Consider the following 22,287-nt stretch of genomic DNA (forward strand, 5'->3'; position numbering starts at 1 on the left):
GCATCAATCCAAAATGGATCTGTATGCATGTAACTAGAGATTTAATTTTTTATCATGTCGAGATGAATCCTCTTCTGCTGCAACCTGTACCTGCTGTAATTATCTCTATATAGCTCCCTGTGATGAACAGGAATTTACTGCAACAACCTCTCCGTGGATATATCAGAGCTCCCATCACAGGAGGTTTCACTGGACAGACTATTTCACTTAGGCTCCCTTTCCCATAAATGGCTGGATCAGATGGTCTTTTCATATTCCTTCCAATTTGGGCTGTTTTATGAGTCTATGAAAGCAACCAAGTTGGAAAAATGATGTATATTTACAAATGTAATGGACTTTCCCAGAAATTTTACAACAGAAGCATGAAATTTAGCTTCATTGTAAAGAAGGAACACATAGTGCTCTGCTCCACTCCTGTCATACACTGAACTTTTCCCCTTTTCAATATCCAGTGGTGATCTGTGTGGATCTCCCCAGCCAAAACCCCACTCATTCCTTTGCTTCAGCTACATGAGCTTTCTACTGGGCTTTGCAGAATCAGCAAGCACTTCAGCCTATTGCTAACATTTTATAAAATAAAGGGTTAAAATTAGATCTCAACATTGCAAATATTGGAAGAATATAAACACCATTGATACTATATGTCAGTCCCAATATGAAAATCAGAATTTAAAAAGTAGTATCACTTTCACTTTCTGAGAAAACACAGTGTTTCTTAGCATGAGAAGTAAAACATATACGATTTTCTTTGTCCACTAATCACTGGCTTTATATGAAGTGGACAAACAGAGATTTGCACCTCTCACAAAAAAGCATTATATTGGAGAAACTGTCCTGTAACTTAGACACAACATACTGCGCGGAGGACAGGAAAAGAAATGCCTTAGAGACACAAAACATGACCTGCTGGAGCAAACTCTGAAAGGGAGATCTGTTAAGTCCCCAATTGTTATGCAAGATACAAGTGTACAGAACAATCACCACTGCAGCTGCCAGCCCAGAGAAAAGAGCACTGAAAGAAATTCAGGAAGGTGAGGGAAAGACAACAGTGGAGTTGCTGGACTTCCTCAGGCAGTGAGAGGGGCTCTGGCTACCGTGGCATGCATATTAATTGGGGGAGGCTGTCTCCTGCTTCAAACCAGTTAATTACAGCTTTCCAATTAACCCAACAGCTTCTCACGGAGTAATTCTTGTAATTCATTAATTATTTTCATACAAAAGACTATTTTTCTGTATTCTCTTTACATTCTAATAACTTAAATATGGCTGACTAATTTACCTTTAAACTTAAATAAACAAATTTTTAAAAAATTGCTCCAAGGCTAAAAAGTAGATACGGAAAGTTTCAGTTCAAGTGGCAGATTCAAGTGGCAGATTTTGTTGATTGCTCTAAGTGCCAGAAATGCTGCAAGAACAGCTGTACAAGTGCTTCGGTGTGGTGCCCTACATATCCCTTTCCAAGCTGGCTGAGTTAAAACGGGTCAAGCCAAACCCTGCCAATAACCTGGGAAGACAATCCCCAGAAAATTGTGTCAGGGCTGCTACAGAGGATCTGAGATTAATTTCTGAGGGGAAAAGGCCAAGACCAAGAAAAATGGTCCATGACCTTCCAGCTTGCAGAGGTGTGAGAAAGGACCCCCCTCCTGGAGCAAACCCAAGAGGACACTGCCTTCCAGGGAAGGTGGGAACAGTCTCTTCCTCCCCATCACTTCTGCAAGGCTCACTTATTCCAGGTTGTTTTCTGATCAGTGTCTTTAGGGACAGAGCTCTGCAGTATTGGAAGGGCACCTGCCTCCCTGATCCCTGCTTTCCTCCAGAGTCCCCAAGCCTAGGGATGCAGTGGAGACAAGTGAGTTGTAGAGTGCTGTAACTGATAGGGCACTGCTTGAGCACAAGACCATTCCTTCAGTCCCAGGTTTTGTGCATCAATGACTGATGCAAACTGTATCCTGGGGGCTGATCATTGATGTGCAATGGCCACCTGACAAGCAGAAGGGTGATGGAGATTTCACTGAGAGGTGAATAAACACCCTTCAACATGGTGCTCATGAGGTTATACCTGCACTTCTGCATGCAAGTTTGGGCTCACCAATCCATGGAGAGTGACAAACTGGAGTGAGCCTAGCTGTGGGCAACCAAGGCTGTAGGAGCCATGCTTGTTTCGCCTGGAGATCAGGTGGGCTTGTTTAGACTGGGGATGAGGTAATGGAAGATGATCTAATTAATGTCTCCCACTTGCTCATGGGAGGGTTTAAAAAATAGAGCAAACACAAGTTTCTTTGCCAAGAGAGTGGGTAAACCCAGGGATATATACCATTAGAGGCTGTGCAATCTGTTCTTGGAGCCTTCTAAGTATCAACCTGAAGTGGCTCTGAGGTAGTCCTGAGCCCTGCCCAGGTTTGGGCAGGAGGCTGGTCTAGCTGACCTGTTGCAGTCCGTTCCAGAGCAACTTTATTCCCTGAGTCTGTAACAGAAACACCTCAAAGCACAGAGGTGTGCTGCACTGATGGACATGGTGATGCTGTGTTTACACAGATGACCAATCTATGGGACTGTCTCAAGAGGGAAGAAGGAAGCTGGCAGGGATGAAACAACATGCCCAAGAGCCTCAGCAGCTCAGGTGCCCCACACATCCATCCCTGTGGCTGGGACAGCAGGACTTGTCCTGCACTCCAAACACCCCACACTTGCTACTGTTGTGTCCTCTACTTCAACAATGGCTACTGTAAGGCTACAATGTGATGGAGAGCAAAGCACACCAAGAAACCTCTCAAGTTTTGGTTTTGTCACCTCCAAAAAAGTATTTAAGCATCAAGGTGATTTTCTCATGCTTGGATGATGTTTTAGGGTGGCACTGCACTGCACATAAGCCTGGGAGAGCGTTAGGAAATCCCCTGTACCTGGCAGAGGTCTACAGCCCAACCATTTTTGTGACTGATGCATTCAGCTAACTTTGTGAGGACATGGTTAACAATTCACACCCCTTCATTCCTGTAGCTTTCCCTGGAGTCCGGCATACTGCAACTTCCTCAGCTGTCTTTTTTAAGCAGATCAGAAAGAAAAAGAAAGGGCTGCCATGTGTTAACTACAGCAGAAGGAAATACAAAGGTCTGCCCTCCAACTTCCATGGTCCTTCAATATTTTCACATGGGACTACAGCCACCAGCAGCAGCCCTGACCATCTCTCTTCTTAAGAGATAACAACCAGCTGAAATGTCTTTGCTGTCAATTTCCATAGAGTTTTAATGGAGTAAAACATATTTAATTTGATTAAAAATTACAATCCATTGTATGAGCTTTTCATCTTTATTTAGTTACAAGTATTTGCCTGAGTGCATCCTCTGAGGCACAGAAGAGGCCCTATTCTGGTTCTCCAGTTTATAACTACAAAATCTAGTAGCACTTAATGCCACAAAATCCCTATGTAAAATGTAGTTACACCTCAACAACACAACATGAAAAAATAAAGGAAATGGCCTTTATTTCTGTGCATTTGAAAGCCTTCTGTTGCTTAGAGAATGATGATGTCTTTCACTTTTGTATTCCATTAGAGAAATGGTTTCTTGTAATGAAAGGAAACTAGCTGTGGTTTATGATTTTTCTAAGGATTTGATAGCTTTTTAAAGTTTTTTTTTTGTTTGTTTGTTTGGGTGTGGGTTTTATGTGGGTTTTTTTGTTTGGTTGGTTTTTGTTTGATGTTTGTGTTTGGTTGTTGTTTTTTTTTTTTTTTTTTTTTTTTTTAAGTAGTCTTTAAGCCTTTTGTATCCCAACAAGTATTGAAATTGCAGACTATTCCTGCAGACTGGTCTTGAGTTTCCAGGATCCTGCCACCAGCAGGATAGAGACTGAGTAGAATTACAACTAATGCTTTCTGCATGAATCCCCTGCTCATTGTGGGCCAGACTGTGCCATCAATTTTTAAGTGATTCTCCACTGGTAGCAAGGAAGAGCTCTGCTTAAAAATAGATGGCTTGATCTAGCATTCTGTTGCTAATTATACATTATGAAGACTACTATAACCTAACCAGATTCTATTTTTAAAATAAAAAGAAAATATGAGGCACACTGACAAAAACCACATTTTGTAAAGACTGAATCATACTCTTAAAACCAGAAGAGTTTGTTTTAGAGAATAGACTTTCTGAAACAGTAAGCCCAACTTACTGGGACTTTTGGTACTTTGTCAGGTATCAATATGACATCCAGCACCCAAACTATGAAAGTTTCACAGCTTGGTATCTGACATCACATTGGAATCTGACAGCCAAGCTGGTTCCTTGTTATTCTTAAGTCCTCTCCATAAATAAGCAACCTCAGGTCATTTTGCCATTCCTTCAGGGTTTCCTTCATCCGCACACACTCAGTGACTGAAAACCTGAGATTGAAGAGAGTGTTGAGAGTGCACTTAGAGCCCTCTGAAGCACAGGGCCACCCCAGGTGCCTCCTCTCCTGATGTAAACCAGAGTTCTCTCTCATAATACACTACAGATCATTTCCCTCTCATGAGGACATGTTGGCTTGCTAGGGAAAACAAACATATTTTTGGAAGCACAAAAAGAATGTTGAACAGCAGGCCACCTTTCCCTCCAAATCACTAGAGCACCATTTAAGATGGATTGGTTGGATTTCCCAGGCAACCAGCAGTAGGACAAGAGGACACAGTCTTAAGCTGTGCCAGGGGAGATTTAGGTTGGACATTTAGGAAGAAGTTCTTCACAGAAAGGGTGACTGGGCAGTGGAATGGGCTGCCCAGGGAGGTGGTGGAGTCACAGTCCCTAGAGGTGTTTAAGAAAAGACTGGATGTGGCACAATGAAACACTTTTTACTGACTTGATATCCCTGATTTAGAACTGTTAAATTTCAGAGTTTGACCTATATTAACTTTATCCAGAGAATAATGTTATCTCAGCTTGTTTTAAGCTATGTTGAAACAAAGTCTGCACTCTAAAACAAAGTTTTACAGGGCTGTTGAATCAATACTAGCACTCTAATATAAACTGTATCAGAACTTTGTCCACTGTAACAGTTTTACTTCATGTCATGAAACACAGGAAACTGAATGGTGAATGAGACAGAAAGCCTTGCTGAATTCCCAACAGACTGCAACAATACAAGAAATACCCCAGACTGTCAATACACACCTTGATTATCTAAAATACTAATTCAAATGGTTTGCTCTCCATCTGTATTGCAACTGATCTATGTTTAAAATGTCTTCATAGATAGGGTTTATGCATACACACCCACTTGTTGTCAAAGGGAAAACTAATCTGTACTTAAAAAAAAATTAAAAAAACTTAAAAAAATTATAACTGGTATTAAACAAGAAAACCCCAATATCTTTCCCTTTCTCTCTTTTAAATCCTTATGAAAATAAATAGGCCACTTTTTACTGTGAAATGCTCCAGGGCTAAATAACATTCTTTTCCTCACTCACAAGTTGTTATAATTACCACAAAGCAACAGCTACAAGAATGTAATTAAAGCCATAGTTTTAAAAGATGAAACAGATCATGTACTCCCCTTATAGACTCAGCTATTATCCTTTAAGAAAGCAAAAACTACTGTACACAACAGAGAGCAATAAGGTTCCATAACATGCAAGAAACCTAATTGAAGAGTGAAGCTGCTGAGTTTAAAGAAAAAGATAAATGTGCTTGTCTCTCTTCTTTCCCCATGCACCCAGTGTAATAAGGATTCAAAGCTATATATCAATTAACAAATCAATGAAATTTCTTTATATATTTCTTTATATTTTTTCAGATAAGATTAAGCAAACACAGAGATCTCAAGGCAATAGATTACATTTAATCATGGAGTTTTCCCATCTGTCAGAAAAGCTGCTAGCCATTTCATTTCAACTAAATATATTTAACATGCATGTATACTGACATACAGTGCAATACTTTTGCCATTAAACATGTTCAAATATTTTGAAGATTTACACAGATTGTTCAATCCTCATTGTCAATCACTGGGATGAAAAAAGGAAGCCCAGAGTGTCTAGTTAGAAGTTAGCTGGGAATTAGACATAAATAATTATACAGGTGATATATGTTGGGAGCAAAAACACACAGAGCTTTCTCCACTTTAGCAAATGAGGTTTTCTGCTGCTCTTAACTACCGCATCTCTTCATACATTAACATGGCATTACCAGGAAAAACAAATCATGATCAGTCTCTACAGAATCGGGCTGGTCAGTACGCAGTCAGTAACCACAGGCAGTTTAGGAACATGTAATTCTGAGCTGAACACAGACCCCAAAACCTATTAATCATCAGGATCCATTAGTTAGCTTACTGCTCAAATGAGCAACATCTGAAGGGATAAAGGAGAGGGAGAACAGCATCAAATACTTACCGATCAGCACACAGTCCAGCATTTCTGCTACAGTGCTCTCCTGAAGGTTGTTAAGTGTCAGCTCTTGGAGAAAAGAAATCTGACTTGCCTTTGTCACACTAGGAGCTGTAATTTGCTTTGCAGGCATTCACACAGTAGCTTTAGACTATTAGACCACAGCTTTGAAAATACAGCTTGAGACAAAGGCTACACTAATACAAAACTCTTTTCTGGGGGGGTGGAAGGGGGAAGGGCTGAGGTTTTTTCTTGTGACTTTTTAAGTTTCTTACCTTTTTGTTGAAGCAAACAGGAATTAAATGCCAAGCACGTCATACAAAACACCCAAGTCAATGCTCTGACTGGTCCCCGTCTCTGTTAGTGTGTATCTAGGCATCAGATGATGCAAGTGCACTTGAAGCAGCCGCATACTTGTACTTCAGCGACGGGGGCCAAATACCCCTGAGAACAGCAGCTCATTCATTTTGCATCCAATTGAAGCACATCATGTCAGCTCCCATTCTCCCCATGGACTGTGCATGCTTGTGTTTGCAGGCTCCAGCTGTGAGCCAGTGGGTGCTTCTCCCTGGAAGTCCCGCTCTGTCAGGGGTGTGTCTTTTCCTCCCTTCCCATCCCTTCTGCCACTTGCCCGCTCCCTGCGCTCTGACCCGCCGGAGAGGTGTCTCTCCTCCCCCGGTAATGAATCTTTGCTGCTAGGCATTGTGTTTCTAGCCAGTAAACTTCAAAGATTAATCTTTTGTGACAGAAGTAATCTTTTGGGGAAGGCTGAAGTGCACAGGGAGTCTGCCCCTCTCAATTTTCCAAAACCTCTGCAAAGCTTTAACAACAGTAGCTCTGTACTGAATGCGACAGAGAAAGAAAGTCTCCTTAAAAAGGCAACGAAGATTTACAGCTAAATCAAAAAATTCAGACACAAGTAACAACTGCATTTACTTCAATTAAATTACATCTGCTTATGCTGGAAGTGAGATTTATCCTTGAGCTGTAAAAACAAACACACCAAATAATTTGATTTTCCAGAACTGTCACATGCAGCAAATCCAATTTAGAGGTGTTGCTTGCACTAAAGGTTCCTGGAGCTTTTATCAAAACTCCCCATCAAATGTGTTCAATCAGCAACAAAGAGCTGCTTCTGGCAGGGACTGTACTTAAAATGTATCAGGGCTTAAGCCCCATTCCAGGTTATTCTGCTTTCACAGCTACATGCAGCATTGCACATCACTCCTCGTAAATGCAGGGGGAAGACTGAGGGAAGGCGAACTCTGACCAAAGAACATCCCCAAGTTTGCAAGGACATGGGGTCACCACCCTGCAAGTCACTCTTCTCCATCCAAGGGAATTTCTCCTGCAAATGTGCCAGCAGAGCTGTCTGTGGGATCACACCTGTCATCTCCAAGGAAAATGATCCAACATGAAAACACCCACCAACAAGTCTCTTTAAATTATCTGAGCCCAACCTGAGTGAAAGCAGAGCAAGGAATATTTCCACCAGCAGAGCTAAGAGGGTGAAAAGCAGTTAAGGACATTTTTCTGGCAGTCACTTCTTTCAACCACACAGATGCCTAAGAAGCAGGATGGTTTTTTCACCACCTAAATATACCCTGAGTCTAGTGGGATTCCTTCCTTCCTTCCTTCCTTTCCTCCAGCTTATCATCAACAAGGTTTGGCAGGACCAGTTATGCTCAAGCAGCAACCAGTGCCATCCCAAAAGCTTTCCACTGATTTCCAGGGAGTAACAGGAGGGAATTTAATAAACCAATCTGTTGATGCTGCCTGAGATAAAACTGCTCCAGCTCTTCCTTGGATATACTGAATGCCCAGTGCTAAGAAGAATTCAAAGCCATGTAATAATTTTTGCATTGTCTAAATAACTTCTCAAAAGTCTTGACACAAGTGTGGAATTCACATGTGGGGAAAGAAAGGGGCATTTTAAGGACAAACAAAGTGCCACCTGAAACTGGTTAATGTGGCAAAATATGAACACATAACATTAATAATCTAGGTTCCAATATGCAGTCAATGTAACTTCTTTACATTTGAAAATGAGGACACAATTAATTTGATAACTATTAAATATTACAACAACCCTTTTCATTGCTGTTGTCCTCTTTTAGTCTTGGTAAGTAGAATACAAGAGGGTATGGTAGCCTTCCAGCTGGCAATAGCACTCATGAGAAGAATGTCAGACTTCTACTTTAAAGGCTTCTAAGGAGAGAAGCCAGATTTAGCCATTTTAATACGCTCGAACAGTTTGTGGTAGAGAACTGCTCTTCTCTGACCCTCCTTAAATATGAAGAGAGAAAAAGAGATTCACCAAAACTTTATAAACCTGTAAAAAAAGTGTAATTAAAACTAAATCTCACTTTGCAAGATATTACTTGGCTTTTCAAAAAGTGAACTGGAGTTAAATCCTAATCCTGTGTTGGTTTTGATATTTTGTTAGATGCCACACTTACTGCCTGTGCACCTGTCAATAATGATATGACTAGATACAAATGTGTTTCATGGAATAACTTGCTCTGGTTTCAGCATTTCATCTTCCCTTGCCCTCTGGTCTTCCAAGTTTGCTACTTTTAGTTGCTAGGTATGAAAAGGGCAACAGATTTACCTCTGCCACCAGATATAGGAAAATCTCCCAGGGCTTAACCAGCAGGCAGTTTCTGAAAATGAAAAACAATCTGAGCCAAATCTCTTACCATTTGTGCACAAGCAATTTGCTTCATTTTTAACAGCTGTGTTGCTGTGACAAAACTTTGCTTTTCCAATTCTCAATTACGCCCAAAAATGTGAATTAAAACATGAATTAAAAACTTTAGGTATAGGCTTCAGGATGATGGTGGTGGTGCCTGGTTTCTGATTTCTCCCAGTTTACTTGGCTAAGTATCTTTATTCTGAAAACGAAAGGTGAAACTCACACAGAAGTCTTCTTTCATGAAATGTGTTGAAAAGAATAATCATCAATAAGCTTTGAGATCAGTCCTGGAAGTCACAGAACTCCCCACTGGATGCCAAGTTTGGCTGACAAGCTCTCCCTAGCAACAACTGCTACCAAAAACACAGGGAAAAAATTTCCAGGGCAAACACCATACTGAGTCCCATTTTCTGCTGCCAAGCCAGACACTGAACACTTACAGCCAAATCCTTGGCAGGAAGGATCTTTGTACTGCAATTTACCTGCAGGCTGCAAAAGAAATAAGCTTACAGCAAGTAATGGGTCAAATTGACACAAAAACATCACAAGCAGCCAGCCCCGGCAAGGCAAAAACAGCCCAGGAGAGCTCTCAGCTCACGAAGAGCTGACAAATTCAACTCCTGCACTGCCAGAAGTGCCAAATCAAGGTAAACGGGGTGTTTTGGGGCATGCCTGGTGTATAAATAACACCTGTGTTGCCCTAGGCTCTCCCAGCTATCATGTGCTGCTCTCTCATGGGTCCACAGCTGGGGTCTATTTCCCAAGCTGCTGTGTTCCTCACTGGGGATGAGGTTCAGCCAAGCACATAATGAGGAAATGGGTATTTAACACTGTAAAGAATCTAGGCAGATCTCCATGCTCTTGGTAGCAATGAGGTGCCCAAATCTCTGGTTAAACTGTCAGTGAACAGCAGGGCACCTGAGTAAGTGAAATTAGCTTATCCTCTTGACACGGGTGGGACCATGTTCTCCCTAAACTGATCAAATATTCCCAATGCATGGCCAGAATCTGCATCTCAGAATGAAATACCAGGTATCCCATCACACACAGCCCATGTAATACTAGCAGAGCTATGGATGGGCTGAAGAAACAAAAACACTATCAGCATCTGAGATCCTCATACTCACCCTGAGCATGTGGCAAGGACTGGATCCAAGGGTACATACACATACACAGAATTTTGAGGGAAAAAGAAAATGAGTTTATGAGTATGGTACTTGGATTCAGGTTGCAGTTTGTTTCAGTTTGAGCAAAAGAAAAATTTTATTATAGCACCATATTCATACTGTGAGGCCAAGAGTACTTCAGGTAAAAGCCAGAGCAGGTTTGCATTCCAGCTCATTCTACTGCAGCACTCAAAAACTCTGCCACTCAAAAACTCAAAAATTTCTGCCACTCAGGAAAAGAAAAAAATGCTTCCCAAACTAGCCCTGCCTTTTGCTGTTCTGAAGCATTCATCCCATCCCTGACACAAACCATTCTGACACTTTCAGGAAAAAAAATATCAGTCATTTTTGCAAACCTCAGATCACTACAATATTCTTTAGTCTTTAACAATCTAGAAGCTTAAAACCTCCCCTCATTGTGACCATCTGCTTCCATCACAAATTATTGCGCAGTAACAGCAGTGCCAATCTTCTGATTTATCTGAAATTTCCTGTTATTTTTGAAGAGAGGAGAGAAGGTGAGAGGCAAGTGAGGAAACATTTCAGAAGGTTTAAATCCTGGATTCAGGCAGGTATATGCGAATCTCCGTGCACATCACAAAACGAGTTTCCAAAATCCATGGATGGATGGAGTAAATTTGAATACTGCTTTGAATCCTAAAGACTCCAAAGTGACAAAATGAATACAGCATTTGTGAATGTCTGAGTTGGCAACACTCCAGAAGAGCTTTGTTTGTCTTTTTACATTAAGGCCCTTGAAGCCATGTATGTATTTCATAAATAAACAGAGGGCAAGAACAATTGCTCAGTTTGCTTTGTCTAATTCATCTCATTATGTTCTTGATGGTGGCTGAGTAAAAGCAGAGATGAAAAGCTGTTTCCCTAAATAAATACACACAAGTGTCCTCCAAATAGAAAAGAAAAAAAAATTTAATCTTAATCATTTATTTTCTCGTGGGTGTGGGTACTATCAATCTTAAACACCACATATCTTCATTGTTGGAGATACATATATGAAGTTTCTTAAGGTTCTTCAGACACAGCAAGAAAGGAACAGGCAGAAAATAAACTTCTTAATTGATGAAGAAAGACTGATGAAGCATAACTGCAAAGCAAATGCAGCTCAATACACCCTTAGCAAACTGAACTACACCTGTGATAGTTTGCCAAAGGAAGCACCCTCACTGCTCTGAGATTGTCTGTCATAAGGACCCAGGCAGGCCCTTCCCATCTGAGCTAAAAAAACAATTCTGTAAGTAATCTACAGTACCTCCTTCTGCATCTTGTTGGCAAATACAGCATCATCACAGACACTGCTGTGTCAGTATGAGGTATCCCAGAACACAGGCAAACTGACTTTCACAGGGTCTTGTCTGAAGTGGAAAAACTCCCTTCATTGATGTTTAACGTAGGGTCAGGAGAATACTAAGTCAAATACTGAAGACAGCCACCTTGCAGACATTTAACTCTTTCATACCCTTTCAAAAACCATAGTAGGCTCCTTGCTTTTCCTCCTGCTATTTTACTATTGCATATAGCAAATTCCAGAGGACATTCAGTGGTCTACAAATATGTAGACATGCCACAAATCCTCTTGATATCAGGAAGACACTCATGCAAACACCAGAAGTGTTTTTATGTAGGTAGATAAAAATATAAACACAGTAAAGGTGCATATAGAAACATCCTGCCCTCTCTCTAACCCACCAGTACAATACTAGCGTAAGATGTTTGGACAGGAAGAAGAGCTACACAGGTCACTTTCTGTCTGTACTTTTGCTTTTTAATTTGATACATTAGAAAGTTGTGAATATCCCATATTTTATTAACTAGCATCAGAGTGAGATAATTGAATTAAATACTTTCTGCTGTGCAAAATATTTTTTCCTCTCAATGATTTTTTCTGAAATTATTTGCCTAGTAACAATTTTTACAAAGTCAAAGTTTTGCTTACAATAGAAAACAATAAGCAAAGAATTACATGTCTTGCAAAAGATTGACACTTTCAAGTGAACCACTACACAACAGAAAAGTCTTGCTCATACAAACATACTACAACCAAAAGTTGCAGAGAGCTTTATGAACTTTTAGCCAGCAAGGTATTGCTAAGGATTCTTGGCACAATTTTTCATAAAACATTGCACTTTTCTTCAATGGCCTATGCTTTCTGTGGCTTTTCTCTTCAGAAGGTTTTTTATATGTCCACCTTAATACTAACTGAACAGCTTCAATATACATTAGACTAACAAAGTGAAATCAATCATGGGCTAATTTGGTTCTCTCTCACCTGCTACAGAGACCTTAGATTAGAAAAGGTCTTGAGATAAGAACAAAAGAATACAAAAAAGTTGCTATTGAGTTTTTTTTGTTTTGTTTTTAAGAAAAATGTTCTTTAATTATTTGACAACCATTTATTCCACAAGTGGCTCCCTCTATACACAGTCCCAATGCTGATACAGCCTCTGAGCTTATATATCTTAATTGCTCTGTAATTAAGAGCAACTTTAGCACTGCTGAAGGTAAAGGGGGTGAATGAAAGGCAGACACCTTCTGCTGACTCCAACTGGTTTGGGAAGGAAGATGCTGTTTCTTCAGCAAAAGAAGGATGTTTGCACAGCCTCCTTGGAGAGGAAGGGGTGTGCACCCAAGTAATGACCAAAGTATTAGTACCAAGTAATTTACCAAAGTAAATAAGGTAAGTTTAAACCATCTTTGACTGTGAGGTAAGATCAAAGCCTCTAACTGGGTATTAAAAAGGAGGATTGTAGAGAGTCTGGGAGTAAGGTGGATGTTTTCTGTTTGACAGCTACAGTGGACAGCAGCTGCTTTTTGCATCACTTGCATCACTGTTTTGCCACTGAGTTGAAGCACCAGTTACTTATGGAAATAGTCTGGACAGAGCATCTGCTTGATAAACACGCAGTGAAAAGAATAGTAGAAGAACTCATCAGATTTCCATCCCAAACTGGCAGTCAGTAGCTCTCCCAAGCCACAGACACTTTCACAGGCATCTCAGCTGTTCTCAAGGGACTTCTGTGATAGCCACTTAAATTCATGGATTACTCTAGCTGTATCCTAAAGTGTTTGAGTTTAATAGCTGAAATAACAGGGAATGTGTGGAGATTTTCTAGCACAAATTTGTATAAAGGCTTTAAGCCAGGGACTCAATCAATATGCCATCTTATTGAGACAACCTGACTATATCACAGTGGTTATTTGTAGTCCACATCTAGATTTATCGTTTGTCTTAACTGGAACTTTTACAATTGAATAATTTCAAGTGCTGTTTAAAAAGGTTCAGGTTGGAGATCAGGAGGAATTTCTTCCCAGAAAGAGTGACTAGACATTGGAATGGACTACCCAGGGGGGTAGTGAGGTCGCCATCCCTGGAGGTGCTCAAGAAAGACTGGATGTGACACTTGGTGCCATGATCTAGTTGACAGGGTGGCGATTGCTCTAAGTTGGACTCAATGACCTCAGAGATCTTTTCCAACCTGATTGATTCTGTGTTTCTATGTAATAATATTTCATCTCATTAGTGAGATTACTCAAAAAGGATAGAGGGATGCTGCCCCAGTTGAAGCCACCAGCAACAGAAAAACACTGGTGCAAAACTACAGGTGTTTCAAATCATATAATATTTCAAGTTAATACCAGCCTATTTTAATGCATCTTCAGTCTACTGTGTCTTTCATGTTAAATCCTGAAGCTAAAATAAACCAGTTTAATCAAAGTTTGAATGCACATGCAGCTTTTTGCACCCACTTGACCATATTTGCTTTAAAGCACATTAATTCTGTAAGCTTGACTGAATTACCCCTTTTACAGATGTATTGTTTCATCACTCCCTCCTAGAACACACTGCACCTCCAAAGAATAATGCCAGAATTTGTGGATATAAATGGGAAGTTTTGCATAAATAACTACCTAAGCTACTTCTTAGTGAGAAGGGAAAATGCTACCAAACCATACAGAAAAAGATCTTCAAATGAAGCTGGCTTAGGAATAAGAAAAAGCAAAAGATAACTGTAAAAACCCAGATAAGAAGAGAGGTCCGAAAAGCAAGTAAAATCCTTTTCCTCCAGTGTAATCCTTCACCTATGCCCTTATTTACGTGATTCCTTACAGTATGTTTTGTCCTTATTCCAAGGTTACAGGGACTGAAGGGAATAGGCAATATTGATTAATGGTGTTTCAGAGATTGAAGAGCTCAGCTAAAATTACACATTCTTTGAGAGGTGTTATCTTTTCAGAAGAGCAGGTGCAAACACTATTTCAGTTTTAATTTATTTTATTTTCTGCTTTTCTTGACCATGTCGCTAAAGCAGAAGAGAAAGTTTATTACTCATCATGTACAGTTTGATAAGCTTCTCCCATAGAACTGAAGAAAGAGCACACTCAATCATCACCTCAGAGTGAAGGCAATCCAAAAAAAACTTAAAATACCTCCCTGAATGATGCAGCTAGAAGCTACAAAATCTGAATTTAGACACTTGATTTTCAAAGACACTGAATGTGCAGAGATCCTACTGTAGTCAGTGGACAGCACAGGTGTTAAAAACCTCTGAAACACAGACATTTTTGTTAACCACGGAAAAAGCAAGACAGCATACTATTTTTAATTCCCCATATTCTGAGGAATTTGAGCCATAATTTTACATCATATCTTCCTCATTTTCCACAGATCTGTCCCATTTTTTTTTTGCCCTAACAGCTCCTGAGATAACAGAGCTCAGATAATTCATATTGTTATCAGTACTCTTTCAGCCTTAGAGGATTATGTCCATCTGACCTGGGGCATCTATTCATTTAGTTGTCTGCTCTCTCTTTTTGAGGCAGCTTGAGCCTCATTTTTGGTGCATCCATTGTTCTACTTTCGTCAAGGCCCTGTGTGACTTTCTCCCATTTTTGCATCTCAGCTTCATTTTATTCCTATGTCTCGGCAGCAGAAAAACAGCAGCAGTTGAGAGAAGCAGGGCAATGGACATCCCCACCTGATGAAATGGGCATTATAAGGGCAGAGGAAGGAGCACAACACATTCACATCATCCAGTCAGAGTGTCTGCAGTCAGAAAACCTTGTATCAGAGAATGTGCCTCTCCCATTGCTTGAGAGCCAAAACAGCCAGGCTCCCTCCTCTGTCTATCAGGAAAACACACAAGCTCTACATTGAAAACAAACCTGCTCTATGTGGTGACAAACCTAGTGGATGAATAGACACATGCTACGAGTTATGTCCAATGTACCAGGTGCCCACCCCATCCAGCTCCATATTCAGTTCCCATCAAAAATGTCTCCTGAATTCACCAGCAGCCCTCCTTGCCAGCTAACCACTGAATACTTCAGCTGGATATACTGCTGTTGTATGAAGTCAGGAGAGAAGAAAATGTGATCTTTCAGGCAATTAAAGTCTTGTCAATTTTTCAAAACTGGAGGTGGGCTATGGACTAGTGGAAGAGCAATGAAGATAAAGGAGGATTCAGGGAAATGTGCTAACGCAATCTCATTTACAAAACTGATGGGCCATTGCCTTTTCTCTCTTCCTTGTTAGTGAGCTGCTCAGAAAGCAAAGGGCATGCACCAGCAGTCCAGGAGGAGAGACAAAACCCAGCCCGAGGAATGATTAATGCAGTCGTGCATATTGCAAGTGAAAAGAACAGCCCTTTTATAGCCTCAGTAGGCTGAGGGTGTAAACACACTTTTAACAACAAGCAGAAAAACATGGCCTTGTGTGGCTTGTTAAGAAGCAAACACACCACTGACAATTATTCACTGATATACCTGTGACAACTCCATGAGACCACAACCTTAGTGATCTTGGAATCAAACTATTTATGCAACTGCAAGGACTGTTCTTATTTACAAATAATACCAAATGAATCATTATGAGTGTTTTCAGTACAGCAGGACAGGAAGATTGTACAAAGGACAGTGGATTTTGACATTTAAAAATTACAAGGTATATCATCTAAGAAACCAAGTCTGACGAAGGGTTGCACATATACAGGACATTTATTTTCCTTTAATGTCCATATATACATATCAAACATAGGAGCTCAGTGTACACATACATGCATACCCACCAATTTTTGGGAAACTGCTTTTGTTCATGATTTTATGGAGGCCCTCTGGGCCTTTTAAAATCAAACATATTTTACCAGCTGATCAGCCTGAAAACAAGGGATGAAACACAAAATCCCCACACAACCCAAGTTAACCAAATAAGGAAGCCTCTGCTTACCCCAGGATTGTTAAATAAGAAACTCCAAAGGTCAGGATAATAGTGTAACCTATGAAGAGAGTGATTACAGTCTCCTGGAAGATGCTTCTGCCTGAGGTAAGTTAGCAGCCACATCCTCAGATTAAACTTTCATCAGCAGATCTCTGTATTTCATCAATCTTTCATTATGGCAGAACTTAGAAAATCATCTGCTCATGTCTCATTAGAAAAACTCTTCATCTTCCAAAGCAGAAACTACCCAAATAAATTAGTATAAGCAAAAGAGTTAAAAGGAGGGCCCGCAGACCATTTTGGGGTTCAAATAGATCAAAATACAGGGAAATACACATTTCTACAATATTTTAAAATTGAAATACTACCTTTCACAACAAATTCAATATGTTTTATTATACAGGTTCTTGGACTAGAAGATGTAACTAATTAACGAAATTTATGTGCAACAACTTCTGGAAGAAGTTCCCACCAGAAACTGCGATTTCATCAAGTTCATGAACACTTATAATCCACCTAAGCAGCAATGTGATCCCCTCGCTTTTTTTCTGGTGATGGCAAACCCATAATTAAGGAAAGTTGTTTCTGCAGTCAGTGAATGGCTTTGGTATTCCTCACCTCAGCAGTAACAGGTGATTTTACCAGGATGAATACAAGGACTGTGGGCTAATGTATACATGAGAAGCGTTGCAGTGCAGTTTCCGCCTCAACCATATGACTTTCTCAGCTTGTGTTCTCCTTTTGTTTTGTCTCCAAATGCTTTTTTCTTGTGTGTTAGTGCTTCTTTAGCAAATGCTACATCTTTTATGCTACCCCTCAAAGCATGTTTCCTACACTGAACATCTCTATGCCCAAAACATATTGTACATCTGATCATGCACTCATAAGTTTGTTCTTTCTGGTTGTTGTTTTTATCTTCTGGTATTTAACATGTCTGTTCTGGTATTTAACACACAGTCTGAGTTTACTTACAAGTAATAGCTACAATGCTTTTCCTACAATCTTATTTTTTAAAATGTGTCAATAAAACACTAAAATTAAATTTCAAAAAGAGTGGGCTCCAGTCCTGAAAGTCATTCTGGACACAAAATTTCTGTAAAAGCATCTATCAAAATTCTTACAAATGGCTATGAATAGGAAAGTTGTGAAATAAAATTTCTTATGATGAAAAAAACTCAAATTCCCCAAATAAAATATCTGTGTGCCAGCAAATGAAATATTAAAGCTGGTTTTGACTTTGTGTTTAATACCTAAATGCAATATATATTAAAATTTAATAAACTATTTCTTGCTGTTCCTTACGGCAGCTGGTCAAGATATGTCATGTTCTCTAGAAACGCTAAATGTTCACTTTGAACACAGAAAGGCCTAGTCCCATTACTGATAGTAGAAGCATGGGGAAAAATTATTTTATTTCCTCTGCCAGCTTATCTGTATTGTCAGCATCATGTATAAAACTTCCTTTCAGGAAAACAGTTGAGAAAATGGCTACTTTTTATGACCAGAAGGAAGAACTGGGTTTGAGGGGTTCTTGTTGCTTGTATTTTTAAAATTGGACCTCTACTTCTCCCACATATCCCATATCTAAACATTTTTTGTTAATAGGGATTTAAGTTTCTGCAGAAATCTTAGCAGAACTGGAATTCATCTTTAGCCCCCAGTTATGCCATGAAACAGGGCATGAGTGATCAGAGGTCAGATCAGATCAGAGATCTATTTCTTTGCATGTAGCTTTTGGTAAATGTTGTGGTGTACCACAGCAGGTCAGAGCAGACAGAGTGACCTGTGCACACACAACCTTTCCCAACAGCTCCTGCCCTGTTGAGAGGGCTTATGTTCATCTAGGAGCGTCTGCTATTGCCTCCCACCCCCAAATACATTTCACCAAATACTGTGTTATTGGTGCCACATGATTGCAAAAAGTACATTTCTCTTAAATGTTTCCTAAAAAATCCATTCCCAGCTCTGTCTTTACGAAAAGCAGGTACCCCAGCCTGAAGAAATATGGTTCATCATCTTACTTTATAAAGAACATAATGGAATAATTTTATTTCACAAAGGAATGTAAGTTTTTGGGAAAAGGATTGTAAATGCTTTAAAAAAATTAATCAAAATCAAAGCTTTACTCTGTAAAGCTGCATCACATTTAGGTGTTCCTTAAAATGCTCTATTTATTTTCTGACTGAAACAAGGTACTACAAAAACTGACTTGAAGGGAAATGCGTAATGCACCCATTTTCTAATGCAAACAAAGAATTGTAATGCTTTATTCATTAGGAGTTAAAACCTTTTTACTTCCCAGCATTTCAAACTGGATTTTCCCCTTTTAGATCTCTCAAAAATCTGTACCAATGGAAGTGAAAAACAGTTAACCCATGCCCAGTCAACTATCAGTCATTTATAAGAGTAAAAAAATTAGAAACCTCTAGTCACCTAAAGAATAAGTCACCTTTCCTTTTAAAGATTTAGCCACTGGTAATCAGAAACTTTGAGGCAGATAAAACAAGTTTCAGAAAATGTTATACTAGGAAAGATTGTTCACGTTTGAAATTACATTTTCTATCAAAAGTTAGAGACAAAAAAACCCAAACCCCTACAATTGCAAATACTTTGACAATCACAGAATGGCTTGGGCTGGAAGTGACCTCAAAGATCATCTGTTTCCAACTCCCCTGCCTTAGGCAGGGACACCTTTCACTGGACCAAGTTGTTTTGAGCTCCATCCAAGCTGGCTTTGAACCCCTCCAGGGATGGGGCATCCACAGCTTCTCCGGGCAACCTGTTCCAGTGCCTCACCACTCTCACAGTAAAGAACTTCTTCCTGAGCTGTAATCTAAATCTACTCTTCTCAGTTTGAAACCATTCTTCCTTAACCTGTCAACTGCATGCTCTTGTAAACTGTCTCACCCCCTCTTTCCTGTGAATTCCCTCAGGTACTGGAAGGTCACATTAGGTGAAGATTAAGTAACACTGGTCCCAGTACAGATCCCTGAGGGACACCACATGTCACTGATGTCCATTGGGACTCTAAGCCATTGATAACTACCATCTGGATGCAACTATCAAACCACTTTCACATCCATCTAACAGTCCACTCATCAAATCCATATCTCTCCAATTTAGAAAGAAGAATGTAGTAGGAGACTGTACCAAAAGCTTTTCAGGAGTCCACATAAATGACATCAGTAACCCTTCCCTTGTCCAGAGATCTGCTTATTCCATCACAGCCAGTATTGGTCATGCAGGACTTACTTGAGATTATCAAACATGGACACGAAAAGCTTGCTAGTGTTACTCAAAACAGTGTTACTTTCTATCCTTGTGTCAGGACCCGTACTGTCCTAAGATCCTGGACTTTCTTGATGGGAATGGCACAATTTTCGCTACATCAAAATGCCCAATCAGACTGGGAGACAGCTCACTGTCCTGCTCCACGTAAGTCACTTTCACAACACTGTTTCCACAGCAATGTTACATGACAAACAAGAATGCCACCAAAAGATCAGTCAGGAAGGAAACCCAAGGAAAGATGGCTTCCAGGGCAGGAAGGCCTTTAGCACACATTCCTGGTTGCTCCCTACCATAAGGAACAACTTCAGCTCGCAGGCAGCACATCTCAGGGGCAAACCTCAGTTTTCTGCAACACCCTTGGGGATTTTCTTACATCAAGAACTAGAAGTAACAATAATGACTTAAATCCAGTATTTTTCCCTCAATACAATTTTTTTCTCCAACACTTAAGTATCTCAAGAAAGTAGAAACACATGCCTACAGTCAGAGCAGTGGTAGTACATTTAACTTGAACCAGCAGGAAGACATGCTTTCACATAGCCAGGAGAAACATACTACGAGACATTTGAAAACATGCTTTTATACCACAAAGTACTATATCTATCTGAAACAAATCAATGTTACACGTTTGTAGTTTTATGTACCTGAGTTAATCTGAAAGGCTTGTTCAATGAAGGTTTAACAAAACAGGATATAAGCAATACACTACCAAAAGCACAGAGTTGAAAAAGTAAGAGCAGCAACAAAAAGAAGAATTTACCCACCTTCACATAGGCCCTGGGACAGAATAATGTGTACTATTTATTAGCAGACTGAAATAGCATCAAGTCAAGACAGACAAGAGTGAACACTCACCGACCATTGTCACGCCCCACGCCCCAGACTCTGATGCTCACAATGGGCTGCGAGTGCAGAACTGTGCGGTCCATGGGATCAATCAGGTTCATCATGTCATTTTCCAGTATAAGGTACATGTCTTTGCCCTGCAATTCCAGACAAAGTACAATTACACAGTACATAACCCTCTCAAACTGGCTGGGCTCAAGGTGTTATGACTGTGCTGTTCAGACTAGCTTCATCTTTACTCAAAGCTTTAGGTTGTTCCAAGAGAAAATGAAAAAAACGTCACATACTTCTGGTGTGAGAAAGATCTAAAATGTTATTTTGCTACTACATTTTTAAACAATCTCAATCACAAAAAGCTTTGATATCTTTTAAAAACAACTCATTCAGACCCAAACTACTGAGTTATTCAACAAGTTATGTGTTTATCTGTTTTTAAGTAAATTCTTTCAAATATATGAGAAGACATGGTCTGTCTTCACAGTAAAAGCTTATATCAAAACCTGTACTTTTGAGGCAGAGTTTCTCCCTTCAAAGTGTTTTGTTTCCATAAATTTTAACCAATGGATTATGGGAACAGACAGCAATTTGTACGTGTCAAATGATTTACTCTTTGAAGAAAGATGAAAGGGGAAAACCTAGCATTAAGATCTGAATGTGAATTCTGCTAGTGACTGCAGAATCTTGGAGCCAGGACTTCTCCACAATTCTTCCGGCATGTAAGAGCAAAGATAATGCTTATTTCTCTTACAGGAAACAAATTTAGAGACAATTTTCCTTTTGATGCTAATTCACAAATGCTTATCTTCCTTCTCTTGACTGCATTCGTAATAGGTCTGTTGCCTCTTCTATCACATGTAACATCCCTCTTCTTGGAGGCTGTACAGAGATTCTTCAGACCATGAGATCCTGCAGAAATTATCCTGGACCTATTGCTGAGCAGTAAGATAAGCTCCTGCTGATCAGAAGGTGGAAGCTATCAGCTAAACATATTGTTTCCTCACTTTTCTGACAGAATCTATACATGAACAGAAAGAATGGAAAGGGTCTGAATCCCAGCTGACTAATGTTTCAAAACTGACCTTTTTCTTCACCTCAGTGACACAGAAACCCTCTTCCCACTTGATTACTGTGGCTCAAGTCTTTATGATGTCTAATTTTGTGTCTGGATAAGAAATACATTAATGTCACTCTGTGAGGGCTTTCTGCCACTGTTTGTAGGCAAGGCAGCAAGGGGCAGGCACTGCCCATCTCCTCTCCCAACCCCAGATCTCCTAACAGGGATTGCAAGGGAAGCTGTGACACAGAGTTGGCAGTACAAGTACCAAGAGGGATGTGGGAGAGATAGGTGACACCTGGTATGAGCCAACACAAGCATATTTTGCCTGATGGAAAAATCACATCTGTGGCTGAGGTGCAAGGCTGGACATATAGGCTGCTTCTAGAGAAGCAGAAACAGATGTAGCTGCGGTAGTCATGCAAAAAAATGGGGCAAACCAGCAGCATTGAGATGCTAGTGCAGACAGAAAAAGAAACATCACAGAGAAAAAAAGGGAGAAATTTGCTTGGAGGTCAGAAGCAGTAAACAAATTGTGTGAAGAATGCTACCAAGTGTCACAAAGATTGCTTTTTGGACCTATTTTATACTTATATATTTGTTCCAGAAGGAAATTATTACAAGAAAGAAAAATATGTTATTCATGCA

The 22,287-nt window shown here is 40.0% G+C and overlaps 1 protein-coding gene across 12 annotated transcripts in view; it reads right to left on the reverse strand.

Annotated features, from left to right (window-relative positions):
* APBB2 (amyloid beta precursor protein binding family B member 2) overlaps positions 1 to 22,287 on the reverse strand; it is a 165,089-nt gene that overhangs the window by 20,532 nt on the left and 122,270 nt on the right. For 11 of the 12 annotated variants that reach the window (XM_014262615.2, XM_014262624.2, XM_014262612.2 and 8 more), the window contains one exon: positions 20,595 to 20,722. In XM_014262615.2, coding sequence (XP_014118090.1) covers positions 20,595 to 20,722 — 128 coding nt within the window. Of the gene's footprint in view, positions 1 to 6,630; positions 6,851 to 20,594; positions 20,723 to 22,287 lie in introns of those variants that run through there. The other variant, XM_088056111.1, reaches the window with a different exon arrangement.

Source organism: Pseudopodoces humilis, chromosome 6 (genome assembly GCF_049639895.1).
Source record: "Pseudopodoces humilis isolate 2021_Gansu_Grassland_sample_001 chromosome 6, ASM4963989v1, whole genome shotgun sequence".
Lineage (NCBI taxonomy): Eukaryota > Metazoa > Chordata > Aves > Passeriformes > Paridae > Pseudopodoces > Pseudopodoces humilis.